The sequence below is a fragment of the Drosophila teissieri genome, chromosome 2R (assembly GCF_016746235.2).
Source record: "Drosophila teissieri strain GT53w chromosome 2R, Prin_Dtei_1.1, whole genome shotgun sequence".
Lineage (NCBI taxonomy): Eukaryota > Metazoa > Arthropoda > Insecta > Diptera > Drosophilidae > Drosophila > Drosophila teissieri.
In genome coordinates this window covers 20,454,903-20,476,377 of record NC_053030.1, presented here as the reverse complement: position 1 = coordinate 20,476,377, position 21,475 = coordinate 20,454,903, and the positions used below count along the sequence as shown (strand labels likewise).

The window sequence follows — 21,475 nt, the reverse complement described above, 5'->3', positions numbered from 1 at the left end:
TTAAACTTAATTAGCAGGAGCTCTCGTGTTCGCTCAAGTCACTCATGCTGCCGCCATTGCTGAAAAGAAGCCGAAGGATGCTGCAGGATGCTGTAGGATGCTGAAGGCTGCTGAAGGATGCTAAAGGATGCTGGAGGATGCATGGCAGAAATCCGAGGCGCAGGACAGGCATCAAGTATCGCGCCGAGTAACGCCATCAACTTCATCTTCATCTCCGCTGCCATCTACATGGCCAACGTCACCCTTATCACCATCGCCATTGCCATTCTCATCTCTCGTCATTGCCGACACACAATTCGGTTTTATTAACTGCAGAACTGCGAGTTGTAGAGACAGCGATGAAATGAACTGCGTCGCCCTGAAATTTCTCTTCCACGCTGGAGAGTAAAAAGGAAAACACTACGCCAACTTTCCGCATTAATCAAGAGTTCAAGTGCCTGGTTTTTTGTATTTCGCATAATTTTATTATGTTTTATTTGTTCACTTTCTCATGATGGTTTTTCTCTGATCTTTGCATTTGTTTTTTGCTCGGTAATTTTCGTTACATTTAACTACACAGACTTAAGGGCTAGAAATTATTTCTGCAGTTGCACAAATCGATATTTACACGCAATCATTGGAAGCTACTTCCCAATTCTTCATTTGCCATTGGGTTCTATCTCCACTCGTTATGCTTTTGTATTTGCACATTGCTAAGACAGTTAAAAGTTATGTCGACTAATTAAAAATTGCTAAATATCCCTTAGCTTAGACAATTAGTTTATTTTGATTACTCGGTTCTCTGCGTGTTTTTTTTTTGTTTTGTTTTTTTTGATCTTAACCTTTTGATTAACAACTTTCCTTCTTTTCAAACTTTGCAATACTTATCAACTTTATGCTCGGCCACACTCTAAATTTGTTTGCACGTTCTGCAAATAACTGTTTGCCATTCTTAAACGTAATAGTTATTCATGTAATTTAGTTTAACAAATCATTTATTTACAGCTTAACTCTGAAAGTTTTGTTTTATTCGAAGAGCATTTACTCGTGTAAAACCAAATGCCATTAGCTAAATCCATGTTAATCAGTTAAGAGTGTTTGTCTGTACAATGCAGCATAAATCAGAGCCGAATGATTGAGTGCTAGTGGCTGAAACTAAGTTCTTAATCGTAGACGGGGACTTGTAAAAATATGAATTCTAGATTGGAAATGCACGTCAGTTCTGAATATTGAGCTCGATAGTACTGCCAGGACTCTTATTTTCGAGATCCTTGAAGTGACATGAATTATATATAATATATATGTCCGCTCTCTACCTCGTCAATTTTGCTAGAGGTTAGTAGTCTGCAAAGTTAACATTTATATAATACATGTGCGGCATAAGCTGCATCCTGTGGCTAAGTATGACACTTACACATTAACGAAACACACACATACACGCATACATATAAAAGGAGAGAGTTTTCTTTAGCTACTATACATGCACACCTGCTATGTAGAGATAGAGATAGAGTTCTTAGATTCTGGTTTCGCTTGTCTGATAGTTTTGGCCTAGGCGTTAGGTGTATGGTATTTGTAGTGGTAGTGGTAGTACGTATGTATGTAGTGGAGAAGTAACTAATTTTAGATTGGGTTTTCCACGGGGCCAACTGCGAGTATGGGGGATAGCCAGTGGGCTCGACTTCGCCGTCGGCTGATGACATAGTTACATATGCTCGCCACAAGGTAGCAGCAGCCCGGAGCTGCTTGGTTTTAGGCCATCCGCACGTCCATCTACACGATCTTCATATATACACTCGTGTGGAATATCCGATAGCCGCTGGCAATGATTATCATAATCATATGCAGCTGGGACTGCATTGTCTTCGTGGAGCCGCCCACATGTCCGTGATACATGGCTGCCGGGTTGTCGCCTGCAGGAGAGAAGTCCGGAGAATATGAAAATGAGATTTGCACAAAAATTTAATTAAAAAAACACACACACACACCGCACACACACACACACACATAGTGAGCTAAACACACACATGGCCGGTTAAAAGCAAAGTGTGAGCTTAACCAACAAAATGCTAATGAGCGTCGTCGCTTCATCGCGCCAGAAACTTATAAATTATGACTGGCACTAACTACGTGGGCACTCTTTGTTTGTGTTAGCCGCTTTCCTCTTCTCTTGCCCTCTCTTTCCCTCACTTTCTTGCCGTCTCTTTCCATTTCGTTTTGGCCGTGTTTATGGCCTGGCTTTAATGGCAGTTTGCCTGCCAAATGGCTGGATCTGCCGCACCGTGCGCGGGCATTTTTAATCCACATGCTTGCGGCCGTGTAATTTTCATAAATTACTTTTATTGTTTTCCCTCTTAGCCAACAGAAACCAACCAACCAGCCACACGCCGCCTGATATATGAACTGCAAAAGAGCCACCGGATACTGAAACAGACACAGGATGCTGCAGATACAGATACAGCTACAGATACCGATGCAGATACAGATACGGATAACGCTGCCGTGATACAGATGTACGAAAATAACAGATACTCAAATGAGCAGTCCTTTGTTTATTCAAAGTTTTAATTTCATCTGGCGGACATAATTGAAATTTTCTGGCACAGAGCGCAGCTTAACTCGATTGTGCAGAAAACGATGCTCTTTTAATTCGGCACTTCATTTAATCGTTCTTTGCGGAATCCCAACGGATAAGACTGCGTGTTATTAATATTTAATCACTACTAAGGTGTCTTTTAATAAAAAAACAAAATCCGAAAATGAAAAATATTTTTGAAAGGATTTTTTAAGGATTCTTACCCTTGAAGATGTGCACCAGAACGCTGGCTGGTTGCGTGTTGCTGGCCACGCAGGTGAAGTTGCCCGAGTGCTCACGTCGAGTCCGCTGAATGGTGAGCTCAGAAGATTGAAAGTCTGCAACGGACAACGGCGATGAAAACGATGGGTGAGTGGTGAACAATGGTTATGGCCAGATGGCAGTGGGTGGGAGTGGGTTATAGGAAGTATGATGTAGGGTGTAGGCTGTAGTGTGTTGGGTGCAGGGTAACCAGCACTTACCCGGCTCCGTTGACACGTTAATGCCCCGATCGATGTCGTAGTTAATCATGCGGTTGTCGTGATACCAGAATATATACTCCGAGGCCTCCGTGTTCTGCACCACGCGGCACTGCAGGCGCAGCGTCGAGCCCGGGGTTAGATATCGAATCGGTGGACCCGTGATCTCGGCGCGGGCTTCTAACCAATCGATGTGGGTTTTGGCGAGGGGAAAGGTAACAGTCGAAAATCGTTTTAGTTGGTTTGCAGTCAGAACTACCACAATGTTTCAAGGTATAAGTTAGTAGGGCTACGCTAGTAAGCTTAACTAGTATTTAAGACCACATATGCAATTAACAGCTCAACTTATACTTTTTGTACTTATACTTTGTAAATGTGGACTCCTAGCTCAGTGGTTATATGCCAGCGAGTCAACTCCTTCATCATTAGCTGCCTACATCGGCTAGCATCCCCTTGCTGACAGTTATCAATTTCCCTGGGAGCCCGGCGAAAGTGCCCCACAAATTTATGAAATACAGCTGGCAGACAGCCCAGCTCCACTTTGCCGAAAGTGGAAAATCTATTGCTGGCCTGTCACATCACTTTCCATGTACCATGTATATGCTGGCTGTTGGGCAAAGAGAGTGGCTTTGTTTTTTGGGGCAACTGCCAAGATGAAGGAGCCAGAGCTGGAGCTGGAGCCAGAGCAAGAGGCAGAAAAGGCCATTAGGCGCAGCACATTCAAAGTAAATTGTTTGTTAAATTCAGAATAATGTGCGTCAGTTAGCCAAGGACAGCGCGATGAGTTGAGAACTTGCTGAGTCGTTTGCCATTTGCCCCCGAAACCAAGTTAGCAACTTGAGCCGAACCCCTTTTTTAACCCATTCGAAACCCAACCGAAAACCCATCCCAAACCATTCCACCTTTGGCATATGGACATTTCTAATTTCAGCTTGAGCGCATTCAGAACGTAACGAAAATGTGGCAAAAACTAGACGGGCTCCGAACTCATTTGGTAGGCTTTTTTGCCGGCACTTGTTTACTGCGAAAGGGAAAAGCCATCAGGGCGTGAAATTATAGAAAATCACCAGTGCCCAGAGCGAATCACAAATAGAAATGGAAACCCAAGCAATAGACCGAAAATCTAAACCCGAAGAAGGAGAACCGTAACTGTTCCTACTTACCGACGACACTCAGGTGCAGGAAAATCGAGGTGGGCGGATGGGTGGACACCTGGCACTCGTAGACGCCGGCGTCACGTAACTGCACGAATTTGATTTGCAGTGTCCAGTCCTGCAGGCGAGAAAAAGGAGGAACAAAAAAGAAGGCCAGAAAAATGGTTAGAATTAAGGAGCAACGGAGACATTGGCCAGGCCGCCTGGAAGTCAATTTGCTGCGTTGCCGTTGTGAAAATATTTTGCAATATTCTGCACTGAATTTTTGTCACGTTTCGGCTATTCGAGGCCGACCACTGCAAAAGTTCACAATGCAGCAAATTTCCACCGGCAGGCATGGAGATGGGAAACTCGGTGATGCACAGGGAATAATAAGAAATAAGGCTAGTGAAAAAAGAATAGTGGTATTATAAAAAGGTCTAAGCATAAAAACAATATATTACGTATACGTAATGTTGGCACATGTAGTAATAACATAATATAGATTAGAATAGAAATGTGTACTAAAAAATAAAGATAATTAATAAAGGATTTTGAAAGAATCTCTAAATATATTTTTTCTTGACTGTAAGATTTGGAATCTGGTATTCACGTCTGCGATGCGATGCAATCAGCACATCCTGTGATTTCACCACCCTCCCCGGCATCAGCAATGCAAATTAAACGGAGGAGCAGGACTCACCTCGGAATGCTTCAAGTGCGTGGCACTGAACCGCTCATCGCTGCTGTACGTTGTTAAGCCGACCGTAAGCAGATGATAATCCTTTTTGCGTATCCACGATACCTAAAAATAGATGGATGGGTTGTGGGTTAGATGTGTTCGGTGTTCAGTTGGGGCAGGGGCGCCATTAGCCAAATACAATGGGATTCGTTTGCCTCAAGGACTCCCCTTTTCTTTTTTTTTTTGTTGTTTGGGACTCGAATATTTAACATATGCCCATGGACCCATCTTCGGACCCATCCGGGCCCAGCACTGTCCTGTTGAAATGTTTGCCAATCCATCAAGACGGGACTAGGACGATGACAACGACTTGATGATGATGCAATTTTCGAAGGGCACACAGATACAAAACGGCTTGGGGAAAAAAATCAAAAAGCAATTACGTGTAGGAATTACTACAGCAGCAACAATAAACATAATAGCAGATTGATTGATCCTAGGTTCAAAGTTCAAATTGGCTACCTAACTGTAAATAGACAAACAAACAAACAAATGGGCGGGGCCCCACCCTCAACAAATAGGGGGCGTGTTCCTAGCGCCCAGCACCCTCGCTGCTTTTCCATTTTCCTCCGCTTTTCCTTTCCTTTGCTGAGTGGGTCTGAATGTGACTTTAGCTAATCTTAAATGACCATTAATCATTTCGTCATCTACTTTTTGCGCATTTTTTGCCTACATCAGCACGCACACTCACACAAAGGGAAACACTATTTCCTAATATGCTGGTAAAATATTTCCCATTTAAATACGTGACTATTGCTGATAAAACGAATTTATATTAATGATAGTTTAATAAAAATCAATAATATATATAATATTTTATTGTGAAATAAAGATTTATTGAAAATGATTGGCCATTTTTTTGCAGTGCAAATTCTGGCAACACATCTATTAGCTGTCCATATGGGGTTATTGCCTGGCGAAGATGATGATTTTGGTGCTCTGTTGAAAAGGATCAGGAGCAAGCACCTAAGCGCGTGTATCAATCAATTTTCAATTGATAAGGATTTTATTTATTGGCCAACAAAAAGAATAAAAACGAATAACGAAGTAAAAAGCTGGGGCAAGCAGTTACTTTCAACTTTCCTGCGAAGGTTTTCCTTCTTACCAAATATTGACACACGCGCGCTACAAACTCAAACTGAAAGTGCCACAAATTCGAACAAAACCAAAAAAAAAAAAGCCAAGAGGAGAAGTGAGGAGAAGTGAAGCACACTCAGGAGAGCCGGCAACTTGAAATTAAGTTGAACGGCAGAGAAATTGTTAAATCAGCTGCGTTTGCCAATAAAAACGAATTACATTCTCCGTGCTTAAATGTTTAATGCGGCGTATACGCAATGTGGCGCAGCATCGACGGAGGTTGGAGGATGGAAAATGGCGCGAGTCGAGGGATTTACCCCCAATGGCAGTGCCCTTAGCCAAAATATCATAATCCCAGTCGAGTTACAGCGAACTTTCTTCTTGCTTAGAAGGATATATGCCATAATATTCCGTGCACTTTGTGCCCGGCTGTCCGAGCGAAAGGAAAACAATATTTCAATGTGGGGGAAATTTGCAATTGAATGGCAAGCAGTCGTTTATTATCAAGATTCTGTCCCACCATATGCTAGCAAAATCTTGCCATATATCTATTCAATACAATCTGTAACAGTAAAATCCGAGTGTGAGGCATAAATTGCGCATAAATTCCGTTCTGGCCCGCAGCTCCTAGACGACGCCACCCGACGACACACATCTCAATACACATACATATATATATATAGTATAGATATATATATTTTTTTAGGATTTTTACGATATTTATGATGGCAAAAGGGACTGCGACTGCGAGCGCTACGTGTCTGCAAATAAACCATGCAGCTAGCCAGAAGAAAAACACAAGAGTCGAGCAGCCGGAGGAAAAAGCGTGGAAAAGCATCGCATGTGGATGAAGAAAATTCGAATGGGGTTGGGGAGTGGAAAAGGGTGCCAAGTGAAGCCATCAGGGGGAGTAAAATGTGGCGGCAATTAATCAAAAGCCTGCGAATTCCTTTCCCTTTTGGCAGCACTTTTTTTATTTCTTATGTGTGACTGCATGTGAGAGGCTGTGAGTGCGATTGTGTGCGTAAATAAAATCGCATAAATCTCAGTCGCCTGTCCTGCGTACGCATGTGTGTGTGTGTGTGGTGTGTGGTGTGTGTGCCAGTTGGCATCTCCGCTGAAGCCCACGAATCCAGCGAATCCTGCGAGTCCTGCGGTCCCCGCGGCTGCAGCTGCGGGCACGCAGATAATTGTTTACATTTTACCTTTTTTTCAACCGTATGCAAAATAAAAAGTGACGCTTAATTTATGGCCAAAAGCTACAGCGCACACACCACAAATCACTTGTTAGCAAATTTATGGCAAATTTATGCTAACTACTTGTCTGCCACGCTGTACCGCCAACAGCGCGCCAAAGGTGGCCCATTCGCGGCACAGTGGCGTTCAATAAAATAATAATGCAAAATATTCAAAAAATGTTAAAACAGTTGATAGTTTGTACTGGTTTTTCAAAAGAGATTAGTTGGTTGTATATTTATAAGTTGTATTTAGTTTGATGATTTTGTTTTTGAAGATATGTACCAGTCTTTGAATGTATAAATTTTAAAAAAGTTGCATGCTGAATCTAATATAAAGTATAATGGTTTTCAGAAACCTTAAAAAGTGTCCCTTTGAGTGCCCACAGCTGTGGCTCTGGTTAACCTGCCAATGCACAACATGTCGACCTATCCTGGAATCTCGATCTCTGACAGCGAGCCCCACATGCAGGATTTCCAGATGGGTGGCATGAGGTGGCATGAGGTGGCACGAGGTGGGTTGAGGTGGACGAGGATGTGGCCAGGGGCTGCAATTTCGATGGGTTTGGGTGATTGGGTAATTGCATGGCTTGGTGGCTAAATCTATGCAGAAGCCGATTGCAGCGAAGTTTGTATTTACTTTACTTTTCACCCCTCGCTGGGCCCGTTGAAAACTTTTGATTGGCTTTTGTTCTGCTCGATGTTGCATGTTGGCATGTTGCTGCTGGGCAGGTCCCGTTTTGTTGCCTGCTATTGACGCACATTTTTGTGTGCTTTATGTGCCGCTGTCCGACCAATTTCCGCTTTGCCACAATCCCAGCGGGCTACTGGCTTGTAAAAATGGTACAAAAAAATAGGAACGCAGCAGCAACTTTTTCAATGTGAAAAAGTTTTAACAAGCGATTTTAATAAAATTCTATTTAGCAGCTGCAGCAGCCATTTTGGTACACACACAAATGGATTTCTATGTTTATTTCATATGCGGCTGCAGTTTGGCACTCGTTGTCCAAAGGGGTGGAGAGGGGGGGAAAGTATTGATGCAGGTGAGGAAGTTTTATAAAATTGCATTGCTCATGCTGAAAAATAGTTTGAGCGGCTTAAATGCTTTATAAACCGAATTCGCAAAACTGCATAAAATTTGAATTTAAGTGCTAAGCAAAGTGTGTAAATATTTTCAATTAATTCATTTAACGGATATGCTTCTAATGCAATTATTCGTCTCAACACAAACTAGTCAGCGCATAAATATTTGTATTAAAACACTGCAGCTGCTATGAAATCAATTTAGAATTTACCAAACAATTTGGAAAAAATTCAAAGCATATGAATATTAATCCAATTGGAGCCACTCCAAAAACTCGTTTTGCTGCCTGAATATTTTTCACACGACTCAATATTTAAGTTGACAACATTGTTGTTCTGCCTGCAACTAAAATCGCCTTTTTCTCCACTCATCGATGCGAACTTTTGGCCGCTTTGTAGCTCCAACCACACATGCATAATTGAGAGCAATCGAAACTCAAATTGAGCTCAATTCAGCGGAAATGCATATTAAGTGCAATTACTGCATAATTAACCAGTGATTCTGCAATCACACCGAGTCTATCAGGGAAATGGAATGTTGCAAGATGAACTGTTTTAGATGAAAAGTTTAAAGATGCAGAGAATTCCGAACTAATAGGATATTAGGATTTGATGGAGTTTCCATAGAGTCTCTCTGATTTTCATCACCCATGCACTGAATAGAAATGCAAACAATGAGGCCCTCGGCTGTTTGCTGTCCCAACTCTATGCTAATGTTTTCCACCAATATTCACACAGCCTTGGGCTTGCCAAACAATCAGCCATTACTTTTGATAAGAGCCGCAGGACAAACAAAGAAAACAACAAACAAAAAAAATAATAAGTGGAAATGAAAATTACCATAGCCTACTTTTCAGCAGCTGTCAGCGGTGGCCCCGCGTGAAATGCGATTGTGTTTGCCCGGCATTCGCATTCACACTTAATGGCCGGCATTATATTCGGGGGCCCAGGCATTGATGATTGCATTGCAATTAAAATAATTATGATTTTCCAGACGGTGTGAGCGAGGCAAAAGCTTACCGTCGACAGTGAACTCTGACCTCCTCAGCACCCAGTAACCAGTTACCAGTGTGGAGTGAGACTCAATTGTTTTAGGTTGGGGTCAGACCGCTCACCGCTCACCGTCCTCTGTCCTTTGTCCTTTGTCGTCGGCCCAGAAAAGTTTATAGAAATGATGAAGCCATTCTGCATACTCGCAAGATGCCAGCTCAAACAAAAAATCTGGGTCAAATTGTTCCCTTTGTTCGGGACATTTGTTTTAATAAACATTGTGACAGGCAACAGAGGCAGGATTACACTGAGCGAAATGCTAAACCCAAACTATTTCATGTATATACTGCATTTAAATGCTATCGTATACTTTTTAGTACTAGGTTTTTAGTTTCATCTTTGCAACTTTAGCAGTCACTTTAGATTAGAGGGTTTTTCTTGCAGTTGCAGTTTTCAAGCTGGCTTGTTAATATTTTTGCTGTGCACCAACAGCTGGATCGACATCCAGAAAGGACCCTCCAAGTGGCGTGGCCTCCTTCATCAAGCTGTCGACCAGAATGTCTTATTAGCTGGCAAACAACTCTACGACCATTGTCCTGCCACTCCTGCCACTCCTTCGAGTCCTCTCTGTCCCCGTGAGTTGAGTTGAGTTGAGCTGAGTTGGTTTAATTACGGTTAAGGCTGCCAGCAACAAAGTGATAATGATTTGTATTCATTCAAAAAGGTTTATGGCAATTTTCGAGCCACATTAACTTCTCGGACCGCCGCCCCCGAAAGTGGCCGTATTTGAGTTTGCCCTGCTGCTCTCATAATGAGCTTAGTCCTTAGTCCTTGGTCCTGTCGCTGTATTTGTGTATTTTGAAGACACGCTTACAACTGCCGAATGCCGATGTTATTTCTAATTAAATTGGTTTTTCACGAACGACAGTTTTATGGCCCGCCGCTTCATTTGCAATGTATATGTTGCCCTGGCAAAGTCTTAAAATATTTCCTCTCTTGTTGATTAAATAATATTCAGCTTAGAAGGTGAGGGAGAAAGGAAAAAATGCTTTAATTAAGAATTATGAAGTTTATTGTTGTAAAATATGCCAGTTCAAAGTCAAATGGAATTATTGCGTTACATATTTTTTTTAGAGTTCAATGATATCCTCGCATTTCACTGGTAATTCCAGCGGGTAAAAAGCAGCTGAACAAACAGAAGCTCAGACCAAAAAAAAAAGATAGCAGGACCCACAGACCCAGATATAGATGTGCACATAATATACACATAATATTTGAGCCCGAAGGTCATTGCAACAATAACCGAGCCTGGCAGTAAAATATTTTATAATATTTTATGTTTTTTTAAGCGACAAAGAGCTACAGCACACTGCCACTGCGACTGCGTGTGTGTGTGTGTGAGTGGATGTGTTTGCTTGAGGTCCTTGCTTTTTGTTTGTTGTTCTGAGACTTGAGTGCAAGAGCCTTAAGCTCACACACACACATGCAAGCACACACCCACATACTTTTCATAGCTGAATGTGAGCAATAAAAAATGAGGAACACATAGAGTTCACAGCGAAATGGGGGAACTGGAACAACAATGTGTATTACTTTGTTCGCCCAACAATTCCACAATGGAATATAACTCATGCAAAAGCACATTCACTGCCACATTGTGTGTGCCAAATTTTGAGCGAAATTTCAAACTGCCTTTGCGAGCAGCGACCGAGGTGAAACTATGCAAAAATTATGATTGTGCAGGAATTATGTGTTTGTTTTGATTAAGCTCGACCGAGCGTTGCCGCGCATATCCTGCATTATCCTTTATGCTTTTGGCCAACCCTCATCAATGGGCTGGCTAAGTTATTTGTTTGTTTTTTGTCTCTCCACTGGCAGGCTAAGTGGTTTCCGTTCTATTTTGGCTTTGACTTCGGTTCAGCCTTCACTTCTTGGACAAGGACAATTTCAATTTTATCTGATTTTAAACTTTGCAAATTATATGTGCCCATCTACACACGCATACCTATGCTCCACTGCTCTGCACAAACATTTGCGTAACCTTTTTTATCTAAACGACTTATCCAAAGTTATCCGAAGGGCCAGAGCCTCCAGCGTTAATTTTCATAAAATACCAATTTCGGTGTATTTTTATCTGGCCAAGGATGGTAAAAAGTGTTTCAGCCAAAGCTATCCGCACACTCACTCACTCGTACAATTATATTTTCTAATCTGAATTGGGGGAACATTTTCCCAGAAAATTATAAATAAATTACCTTCTATCTGAGCGAACGATGGTAGCTAGCTGGGCGAACATTTTCGAGTTTTCAGCATTTAAGCTTTCGCATTTTCCATTGTCGGAAGCGTACCAGAGAATCTTGGCATGCTGTGAGCACATTTAATTACTGCTACTTTTCTCTATGAAACATCCCAGGGACAGGACACAGGACACAGGACAGGAGGCGAGTCTAGACATTAAAAACGACAATTTATCTAAAAAGTAATTAAGTGCTCAAGTCACACAGACGGGCGCTTGGGCCGCCTGGCAGGAGGCAGGAAGCAGGAGGCAGGAGCAACAGGACAAACATGGGAATCGGCATCGCCGGAGGAAGCGGAATTAAATGGAGTTCGGCTGCAGGTCAAGGAGATGGTTGCGCGGGGTTAGGGGGGTAGGAAAAGCCATGGAGGGAACCAAGTCAACTGAGACATATATATGCGAACCTAAATGGGTTACAGTGGCTGCCCCGAAAGTGCAACACGCTGAGCCAGGAATTTGCAAATCCCTTTCCTTTAATAAGTAATATCCTTTTATCTATCAAATTTATTTTACAAAACTCACTCATCGCTGCACCAGTTCATAAAAAGCTACTTGTACACCTTTTCCTAATAACGTTTTTCAGGTCTTCCCAACCAAATCCTTTAATATTCCATTGCAGCTCAACTGCTTAAGCTCTCTGTGAACATAACTTTTGGGCAATGCTGTGCTGTGCCATAACTTTCTGCACTGACTGTTGCTGCTGCTGCTGCTGCTGCTCGAGTGGTGATTTAGTTCAATTTATAAGAGCCGGATGCAACGGGCATCACCCTTTTGGGTGATGGCTGCCACAGGACACACGTATTTGCTTAGTTTATTTTAAATGCCATTTAAGCTGCTGCTCTCGACTAATACCCTAATACCCTAATGACATATTTTAATGCTCGCCCAGTCGCAATCGAGTGTCGTAATTCTTAATTCGAAGTGCTCTTTCCCCCTTTTCATGTGTGTGTGTGTGTGCAAGGACTTTTTGCTGCTCGTGTCATTTGATTTATGGGCTTTAAATTTGCCAGGAAACTTCCTTTGCCGGCGCAGCAGATTTGTCTGCAGAGCGCATGAAAATACTCTTAATTAATAGTATTACCTCAGTGAAATGTTGTCATCACTTTTAACGTAGTACATCGCTTTATGTGTACTAAACTTAAAGTCACGTTACTCATATTAATTCCACAAAACCCAACCACTGCGTAATCGTAAAGCGACAGAAATTAAAATTGCAGCAAAATTCCAAAACAAAGCCCTGCGCTTGAGGAAGCAATTCATTTATTTAATGTTTCCTGCATTTTATTGTCGTCTAAGGCAAATTTACGACTGCGAAGGTGCAGACAAAACAAAGCCCGATTCGCGGAAATGTTTAGTGTGTGTGTGTGTGTGTGAGTGTGTTTTTGTGTGTATTCTTCAAGTTAAAAAGGACCTCTTTTTGTGGGCATGGCATAGACAAAGGCGAGCGCAACTGACAAAGCATTTCGATTGCGCATTCTGGCGCAGTGCAGAGCAGTCGCAAATATGGAAATCATTTGCCCCTGGTCTGGAGGTGCACGTTTCCTGTCCACTGAACTTGCAACTCGCATCCCCACACACACACACACGCACACATTCCCATCCACATGCACATTCACAGACGCATTCGCATAATGCCCGAAGCTCCCTGCTCAAGATTTTAATGCCACACACACATGGCAAGGGCAATGAAATGAAAGTGCATTTCGCATTTAGACGCAGAAGTTGCAGCCCTCAAAGAGCTTTAAGTAGCAGGGGACACAAATCTGAGTCATTTTGCAGTACCGCCTCATGAAAAATTACTAAAACTATGAGGAGCTTTGCGGAAGTTAAGGATTTACTGGCAGTTTGTAAGATTTAAAATATAACTTAAATAAACTAATAACCATTACTTGTAAGAGGAGTAATTGAAAACTTTGACTTGTTTTGTACGGACATTTCTTGCCGTGTAGTGGCCCAATGAATTCACGTCTCATTGGGGATTAGGCACAGCTCTCTGTTTGCCAATTAAGCAATGAGTGCGTGAAGGGTTTCGGGTTTCTCGTGTGTATATACATACTATATACACCCGTAATGAATGCAACTGGCGCATTAGGCGAAGCTCCTTTGAGATCGATGCAATTAAAGGGTCGGCTGCCCCCAAGCGCAGTGCAATGAGAGGGCTAACACACGATGATAATATTTTGCTAACCCCAAAGAGGCCATGCAGCCATACAATTTCCATAATACAAATTGCCGACTTATTAGGCCGAGACCCAAACCAATTGTGTGGCCCATATAAGCCGGGGCATCCCCACTTGAGCACGCAGCCGTGCAAAGTGCCAACTGGCTAACACACTCGCACTTTCTCACACTCACACACACTCGCACACACTCGTAAACACTCACAGGAGCCTACGAGGACTTAAGTGCTTATTAACTTCCGCACACTTGAAGGCACAATTATGAAATCGTCAATTTAAACCAGACACGCAACAAACACGCACCGGGGTCATTTTTGGGATGGGCCCCCGGCCCATCGGATTTCGGATTTCGGATGTCGGAGCAGCTGGCTGGCCTAATCGAGTGTCCGACTTTTCGGTGAGGCGGGATAAACACCACCATGTCCTCCTCGGGCTCGAGGAGCAAATACACGAAACGTGACGCACACCACGGCGTATGAGTAATAACTCTAGACAAGCGGAAAATTAATACCACTTGAGGCTATGGCATGTCAATGCCGCTCACCCACACACACACTCACACACTCACTCCTGGCGAAAGGTGTAATTTGTCTCCCAGTGCCATCCCCCATGGGCCAGTGTATCTGTATCTGTGAGTCTGTAAGTCTGTGTGTTTTCATTGTGCTGCCCAATGACCCACGCAGTCATTTTGCTCAGCCCGAAATGTCCGAAATCTGTGTGCTTACTAGCATATTAGTTGGCCTGCGGGCCGAAACGAAGTCCCTGACACAAGTGCCCTCGATGAGCAGAGCGGCTTAATTAAATTCTGTCGCAGTTGGCAGGTGGAAATTGAAAACAAGTCAACTTTCGCCAGTTTTATTGTTTATTCCGGCCATTTTTAGATTTTTTTTTTGGGACAGAAAATGAAAGTCCAAATATAAACAGATAATTTAAGATGTAAATTTGCTTTTGCTAAATCTTTACTTTGGGTATTTTCGTATTCTATAAGCTTTTTAAATCATTGGCTAACTTATAAGTATCTACCTAACCTATGCTTTCAAATAAAGGGCAATTAATTTTGAAGGTACCCATTTTATGTGCCACATTTTAATTTCGCAAAAACTCGCCTCGCAGTGGGCATAACTGGGCATTGACTGGATGAAATCTGAAGAGAGTCGAAAATAAAGCACTTGATCGATCTGGGCCTCATCAATTAACATTGAATGCTTTTCCATTTCCACAATTCCACATTTCCACGAGGACAAAGCCAAAGACAAAAAAGGCACTGGCACAAAAGTCATCATCAACGTCGTCGTTGGCGATGGCAAACAAAGCAACAGTGATGGATTTACTTTTAATAAAATATTAAAACAATACTGGCCCCAGTACTTACCACTCCCTCGCCGATGTGGTGCACGGTGCAGGGCACGTGGGCGGTGGCCCCGATCTGGGTGGTGACCACCGTCGAGTTCTCGGTGCCGAAGTACATGGGCGTGCCGAAGAGGCTCTCCATGCCGCCCTCGATGCCGTTGCTGGCCTCCAGATGGTTCTCCACCGGCTCCGGCCGGTGCACTGGTATGGGATATGGTCCGGCCGTATCTTTGGCCTGGATCCGGGAGTGCGAGTGGGAGTGGCTGTGCGTTTGGAGCACCGCTTCCTGCTGCAGGTGTGTGGGCGTCGGCTGGCTTTCGCTTTGGCGTTGGCTTTGGCTCTGGCCATCGATCACATTGGTGGAGTCGAAGCTGGTGATGCTGCTGCCGCCGGCGGATGCGGCACTTTGGGCATACGGCTGTGGCACCGGCACCGGTTCGCCTTCCTTCGACTGTGACATAATTAAATTTTGATTTATATGCCTCACTGATGATGCCCCACTAGCCGGCGTCGTCATCATCATGCTGCTGCTGCTGGTGGCTTCTGTTTGTCCACCTCCCGGCGATGCGGATGCTCTGTGTTCTGCGGAGGGGGAAGAGACAGAACAGAAGGCGGTGAGATGAGAGGTGCGGTAAGGTGACATTTTAAATTGTGTTAATATATGCGCTGGCTGCTGGCTGCTGGCCGGCGGCGCCGCAACAGTTTGTCGGATAAGCAATAACAGCGTGAAGTCAATTAATTTGAATGAGCACCCAGCGCGTGCGTATACGTAATATTTTACAACGGATTTTCATTAGCTTGGGCGCAGAGAATCTGCATAAAGTGACAGCACTAATTAAGCCGACGACCTTATCTGGATTTAAATATGATGGATAAATTATACCAAAAGCTTAGCTATTTAGGCGCATTTAAAAATGAAAGTAAAATGAAGTCAAACCAAAGAATAATGATAGGTATTATGTACAAAAAATTTAATAAATATTTGTTAAGTTCTATGCATTTGGAATACTTTACATCTACTTTAGTCCACAGCTACGTTTAAAGGACTTTTCCCCGTTAACCCACAAGTATAAATCCCGTGTTGTGCTTATCCTTTTATTTGGTCATGCTTTCGTGCCCACAGACACACAAGCGTTTGAAACAGGTGAAAGGTGAAAGGACACCCGCAGAACCGCATAACATATTACGGGTAATTCGAGTTTTGGTTTTATTTGCGCTGCGTAATTTGTGTAAAATTCGTTCGGGCCAAAAACAGAAAAAAAAAAATATTAATATTTCACAATTAAAGATAATTGCTTTTGGCAAACATGTTGGAGTCTTGTTTAGCAACGGTAATTAGGTTGAATTCAGCATGCTGTAAATTCAATTATGACAATGCATTTGGGCTTGTTTTTGATTTTGATGGTGATTTTGATGGTGATTTTGATTTTGATTTCTTGGCCACACAATCTGGTGAAATTTGTGATGTTTGGCTTTCATTTGGCCATGCACCATGTCCATGTCCATGGAGACTCGCTTGTCATTGTTCTATTTCTGGGCGCTCACACCATAAATAATGTATGCCAATCATGCGAAATTTATTATGTTTGGCCTGACGATGATTGAATTTGAAGACCAGTGCTGTTCAGTGGGCAAAACGCTTGCATTTGCCATAATGCAAAATTAATTAGTTATGGAATTCGCCCTGGGCCATGGGCATTTGCACCAGACTTGGCCATTAATTAGCACGTTGCCAAGACATCGTCTAATCGAATTATTCAACGAAATTTTAATAGAATCTCTCGCCTTCTGCACTTGGGAGCAGAAAAGGAATTTCGCTCGAGTCGTCCGCAGAGAAATGTTTGAAAATCAATTTACCCAGCTGCGATCTAAGCGAACAATCGAGTCAATCAATGCACCTTCTTCTGATTGACACCTTAGAAATCGCTCGATAGCTCCTCCAATTGACATGTGGCAGAGTAGAGTGTAGTGTGTTGCCACAGCAATTTGCAATTGCAGCGTGGCGACAGAAGGATTCCAGATTCCCCAGGTCAACCGGCAGCTCGCATCTCGGATTTTGCACTTTGCGGTTTCTGTATTGTTGTGTCGTGGCCCTCTGGCCTTATGGCCTTATGAATACGAAGAAGCCACCCGGAATCTGTCACACTCAGGACAATGATTTTTTGCTCCTTGCTCCTTGCGGCTTGAATTGCCTTCCAGGGGCTTACTTGCTAGGTTCTCTATATTTATAGGAAAAAGGTTGATCCACAGTCCATCTTCAATGCCAATTCACATACTTGTTCGTATTTTCTTCAATGAAATTTCTCGAAGTGCAGTAGCCAGCAGGACTTCACGTCCTGCACGCACAAAACAAACAAATAAGAGCTCGGCACAATGCGATTGCTATGCTGCTGCTGCTGCTTCTACTGCTGCTTTTGCTGCTTCTACTGCTGCTTTTGCTGCTGCTTTTGCTGCTGCCACTGTTGCTGCTCATTGGCACGCAGAAGTTGGCCAAAACTGAATCGTGGCATTTTCGTCACGTTCGCACGTGACTGACTGCTTGCGACATGCAGCTTTTCCTACCCCATTTTCCGACTCCTCCAGCTCTTCCATCCCATCCACTACATACGTAAACGTAAACGTAATCGTAATCGTAATGGTCGCTGGCGGACCGCAAAACAGCTTCTGCAACTAGTTGGCAGTTGTTAGAGCTGCTGCGGTATTCGGCATTCGACCCACTTTCCACACTCTGTGCTGCCGTGTAAATTTGCATTCTTTCGATGCGACTTTGTAATTGAATTTTTCACGGCGGATTGCTGCATCGGGTTGCCTGTTCGTATTTTTCTTGTATTCCTGTATTTCCGGCGGTTGGGCTTTTGGATTTACAATCGCGTTGCGCATTGTGCAACCGCTGTTAGCTGTTAGCTGCTAGCTGCGGATTGTCAACAACAGCAGCATGAAGATACGCTGGTGAGTGGAAAGTGGAAAGTGCAGACTCAAACGCAAAAGCAAGGAACCACAAACATATTGCGCCAAAGCCATGCAGATAGTACAACATTTTTGGTGGGATTTGCCAACTTTTCGTTTGGCAAAACATTCGCAATTTGTGTGTGCGTTCGCATAAAGTTTTATCCGCGACTTGCCCCGCTTTTGCTTCAACATTTTAATCAAAAGTTCGCTGCAAGCTGCGTGATTCCCCCCCTCCCCCTTAGCCCTTCCTGCAGTCCCGCTGCTCAACTAATATCAATGATTTCTCATGTGCGCGTGTCGACGCCCCACTGCGGCAGTCTTGGAATATTTATGCTCCTTGTGACATCATGGTTTGACATTAATTAAGTTTGCTGGCGCTCACACGGCGTATGCGTGATGTCGAATGAACGACTTCCGAGTCTCGTTTCCCCAGCAAGCGAGCGAGTCTTCAGAACTGACGGATTTATCTTTATCTTTATCAAAGAATGATGGGAATGTGACGTGATTTTCTAAAATTATCTATATATCTATAAATATTTCCTTTTTTGGTTTAAATTTAGCAAATAACATTAGCCACTTTAATTGCTTTAATGTCTCTGCGCTGTCATCAATTAAATGAGCGGCTGCAAAAAAGGCATTTACAAATATCATTATGATAATTGTGCGGGCTAGCGACATCCGGTGCTTGAATCATTAATTTCATTTGATTTCATATTTAATGTTACGACGAACACTGTGTGCACAAATTTGCTCTAATTAAAACACAAATAAATGGCGAGTACACTTCCGATTGTCATGCCTTGCAGCATAATTTATTCCATTTGGATCTAACTAAATTTGCGGTGGCAGTTATTTACAACAATTGACACAAATGCGGGCCAACTTTTAACGGCCATCGAGTGCACGGGGACAATTGAGCAGAAAACAGCGAAAGCTTGCAGCGTTCGCAATTGAAAAGTTTTAATTAAATACATGGTCAAATGGTGAAAATTTAATGTATCTTCCAAGGGCAGCGTTTTAAAGTAAACTTTAAGCTTTTTCGGCGACCAAGAATGTTGGCAGTTCTGGGGCGCTAGGCTTCATTGCGAAACTTTGCCGTTTGTTTTGCTGTTTTTATGGCAAATATTGTTTGTTGCCAGTGTCGAAATGTTTGCATTTGACACTTGGCGGTAATTTGTGTGTAAATGCGTCAATGTGGCCTCTGACCTCAAGCCTCGGGCTTGGGCTCTGGTGAAGATTGGCCAGGATGCGCAGGGAAATGGGAAACTTTTCGCTCACTCGCAGCCATTTAATTGAAATTCCGGAAAATGGCCCACGCATGCCTGCTTTGTAACTTTGCAACTTCTTCTGGGGCGAAAAGTTGATCGTTTGGCCGAGCGAAACGATTCACTTTGCGACTGTCATAATTTTGATGGTCGCAAGTGTAAAATCAGATAAGTGCGCCACACACTTGCCGCCGACTATTCGCCCATTTATTTTCCAATAAAGCCCGCGACAGGGGCGTGGCAATCATTAATGTCGCGAATCCAGGCTCCAGGACTCCAGGACTGCAGAATCCCGGGCCAAGGAGCTCTCGTAAAAAGGCATTAAGAGCAAAAGTAAAGTGCCTATTTAAGTTGAGTCATAAAATTGGCTTTCTATCTGGCCGAGCAGCGTGAAAGGGAATGGCAGATGCTAGAGGCACAGAAATGGGAAATGAAGCTGCCATTTTTGGGGGAAGCCTTTTGGGGCTGAGAATTCTAATTTTATTTATTTTATCTCAATTCGTGTCTAAGTGCTCAAGTTCGGGTTTTCTTTTGTGGGCGCCTAGAATAAACTGCCAAGTTTTAAATAGTTCAAGCCCGAGTCTGAGGGCTAATTGCGTAGTCTGGTAAGTAAGCGAATGTAAGGGGAAGTTCTTGTTGTCAGGCACTGATGAATTCCTGAAAGTATCTATTTTGAGCCGCGACTTCAAGCGCACTTAAAGCCTCAATAAACAACATCCGCATTGTGTACGTGTATAACCGCAGAGTGGATTCATAAATTGTGACAGCCAAATAAATAAGGTACAAATTCGCCCCGGCGGATTTTTGTGTGAGTATCTGCGTAATCCTTGATCCACAGCCTTGTGAAATCAAACGGAAAGGCGGCAAACAGCTAAGAATTCATATAAAAGAGCATAAGTTAAGTGAGGGGGGAATGCTTTTCATGCATAATGAAGATTTATACATTGGAGGAGGAGGGAGGGACATTGGGGGCTTTGCCAAATTGCAAGCACGTGCGAATTAGAATGGAAATGCGGTTTGAAACCTAAGCCAAGAGTCCACGGCTCGGTGGGCACTTTGAATAGTCGAACCTTTTGGCCCTCCAATAAATGTTTAGTATCTCTGGGGCAGCGGCGGGAATGTGGCGAGTACATAAAATTAAATTGTCAACTTCCGTAATGCGGGGGCATAAACAGAAAACCACCCGCCCATCCCCTTGCCACGCAACTAAAGCGTTTGCTGACCGAAGTGGCATCAAAGTGAAAATATTATTAAACGAAAAATAAAGCAAAGCAGCCGACACCCGACAGTGTGCCACGAAATCGGAGACAAAGCAGCCGGAGAAAGACATGGCCCAGAGATGGCAGAGATGGCAGCGAAGGCAACTTTTTGGCAGTCCACTTATTTCGGGCGACCAGACACACTTGACACTTGCCTTTGTGGCAAGCGACGGCGCCTGGCAACCCGGACTCGCAATATAAACTTCGGCCTGTGCCGGATGTGGCAAATTTGGTGGCACTACAAGGGACCGAAAATAACAGAACCGAGTGTAATCAAAATCGGAATTGAGCTTAGCTACCCTCTATTGCCCGCAATTGCCAAGGAATGTTGTATGCACATGAGGTGGACTGGATTTTTACAGGAAGTCAAGTCAGGAAAAAATGGAAAACGAGCTGGTGAAAGGAATAGGATTTTATGGTCACTTGGCTGGATGCTTATAAGTTTAGTTTATGTCTAGAAAGTGCTAAAACAAATATTATATTAAACTATAAACTATACCAAACGACAATAGAGTGCGTATACAGCTAAGCTTATATTTTAATAACATTTTTTTTAATGTATTTGAAATGAAATTGGTACAAGTTTTTGCGCCAGTGCTGTGCTGCTGCCACGTATCCGCTTTTTCGGTAAGATCCTGCCACCTTCGGCACTTAACGTGACAGCGACGTCACATCTAATGCCCTTGACGTCGTCTATTTAAGTTCAATTTATTTGCGCCCAGGCGGCTAAGCGAATGCCATTGATCGATTCTTGGCAAATGTCCGCTGTGAAAAGCTGCACAAGCGTGTATCCTGGTGGTCCTTTTTGGCCCCCCTTCCCCCCTGCCCACTGCCACATCACCCATCCGCCGCGTTGACACTGGCGTTGACTTTGCCGAGATTG

General features: G+C 43.3%; 1 protein-coding gene across 1 annotated transcript in view; it reads right to left on the bottom strand.

The window, feature by feature from the left end:
* Nucleotides 1–522: 522 nt before the first annotated feature.
* LOC122613767 overlaps nucleotides 523–21,475 on the bottom strand; it is a 33,124-nt gene continuing 12,171 nt past the window's right edge. The window contains exons 2-7 of the mRNA XM_043788138.1: nucleotides 15,142–15,701; nucleotides 4,870–4,971; nucleotides 4,197–4,305; nucleotides 3,037–3,213; nucleotides 2,779–2,892; nucleotides 523–1,892 (exon numbers count right to left, since the gene is read on the bottom strand). Of these exons, the coding sequence (XP_043644073.1) occupies nucleotides 1,753–1,892; nucleotides 2,779–2,892; nucleotides 3,037–3,213; nucleotides 4,197–4,305; nucleotides 4,870–4,971; nucleotides 15,142–15,701 (1,202 nt within the window). The 3' untranslated portion in view covers nucleotides 523–1,752. The remainder of the gene's footprint in view (nucleotides 1,893–2,778; nucleotides 2,893–3,036; nucleotides 3,214–4,196; nucleotides 4,306–4,869; nucleotides 4,972–15,141; nucleotides 15,702–21,475) is intronic.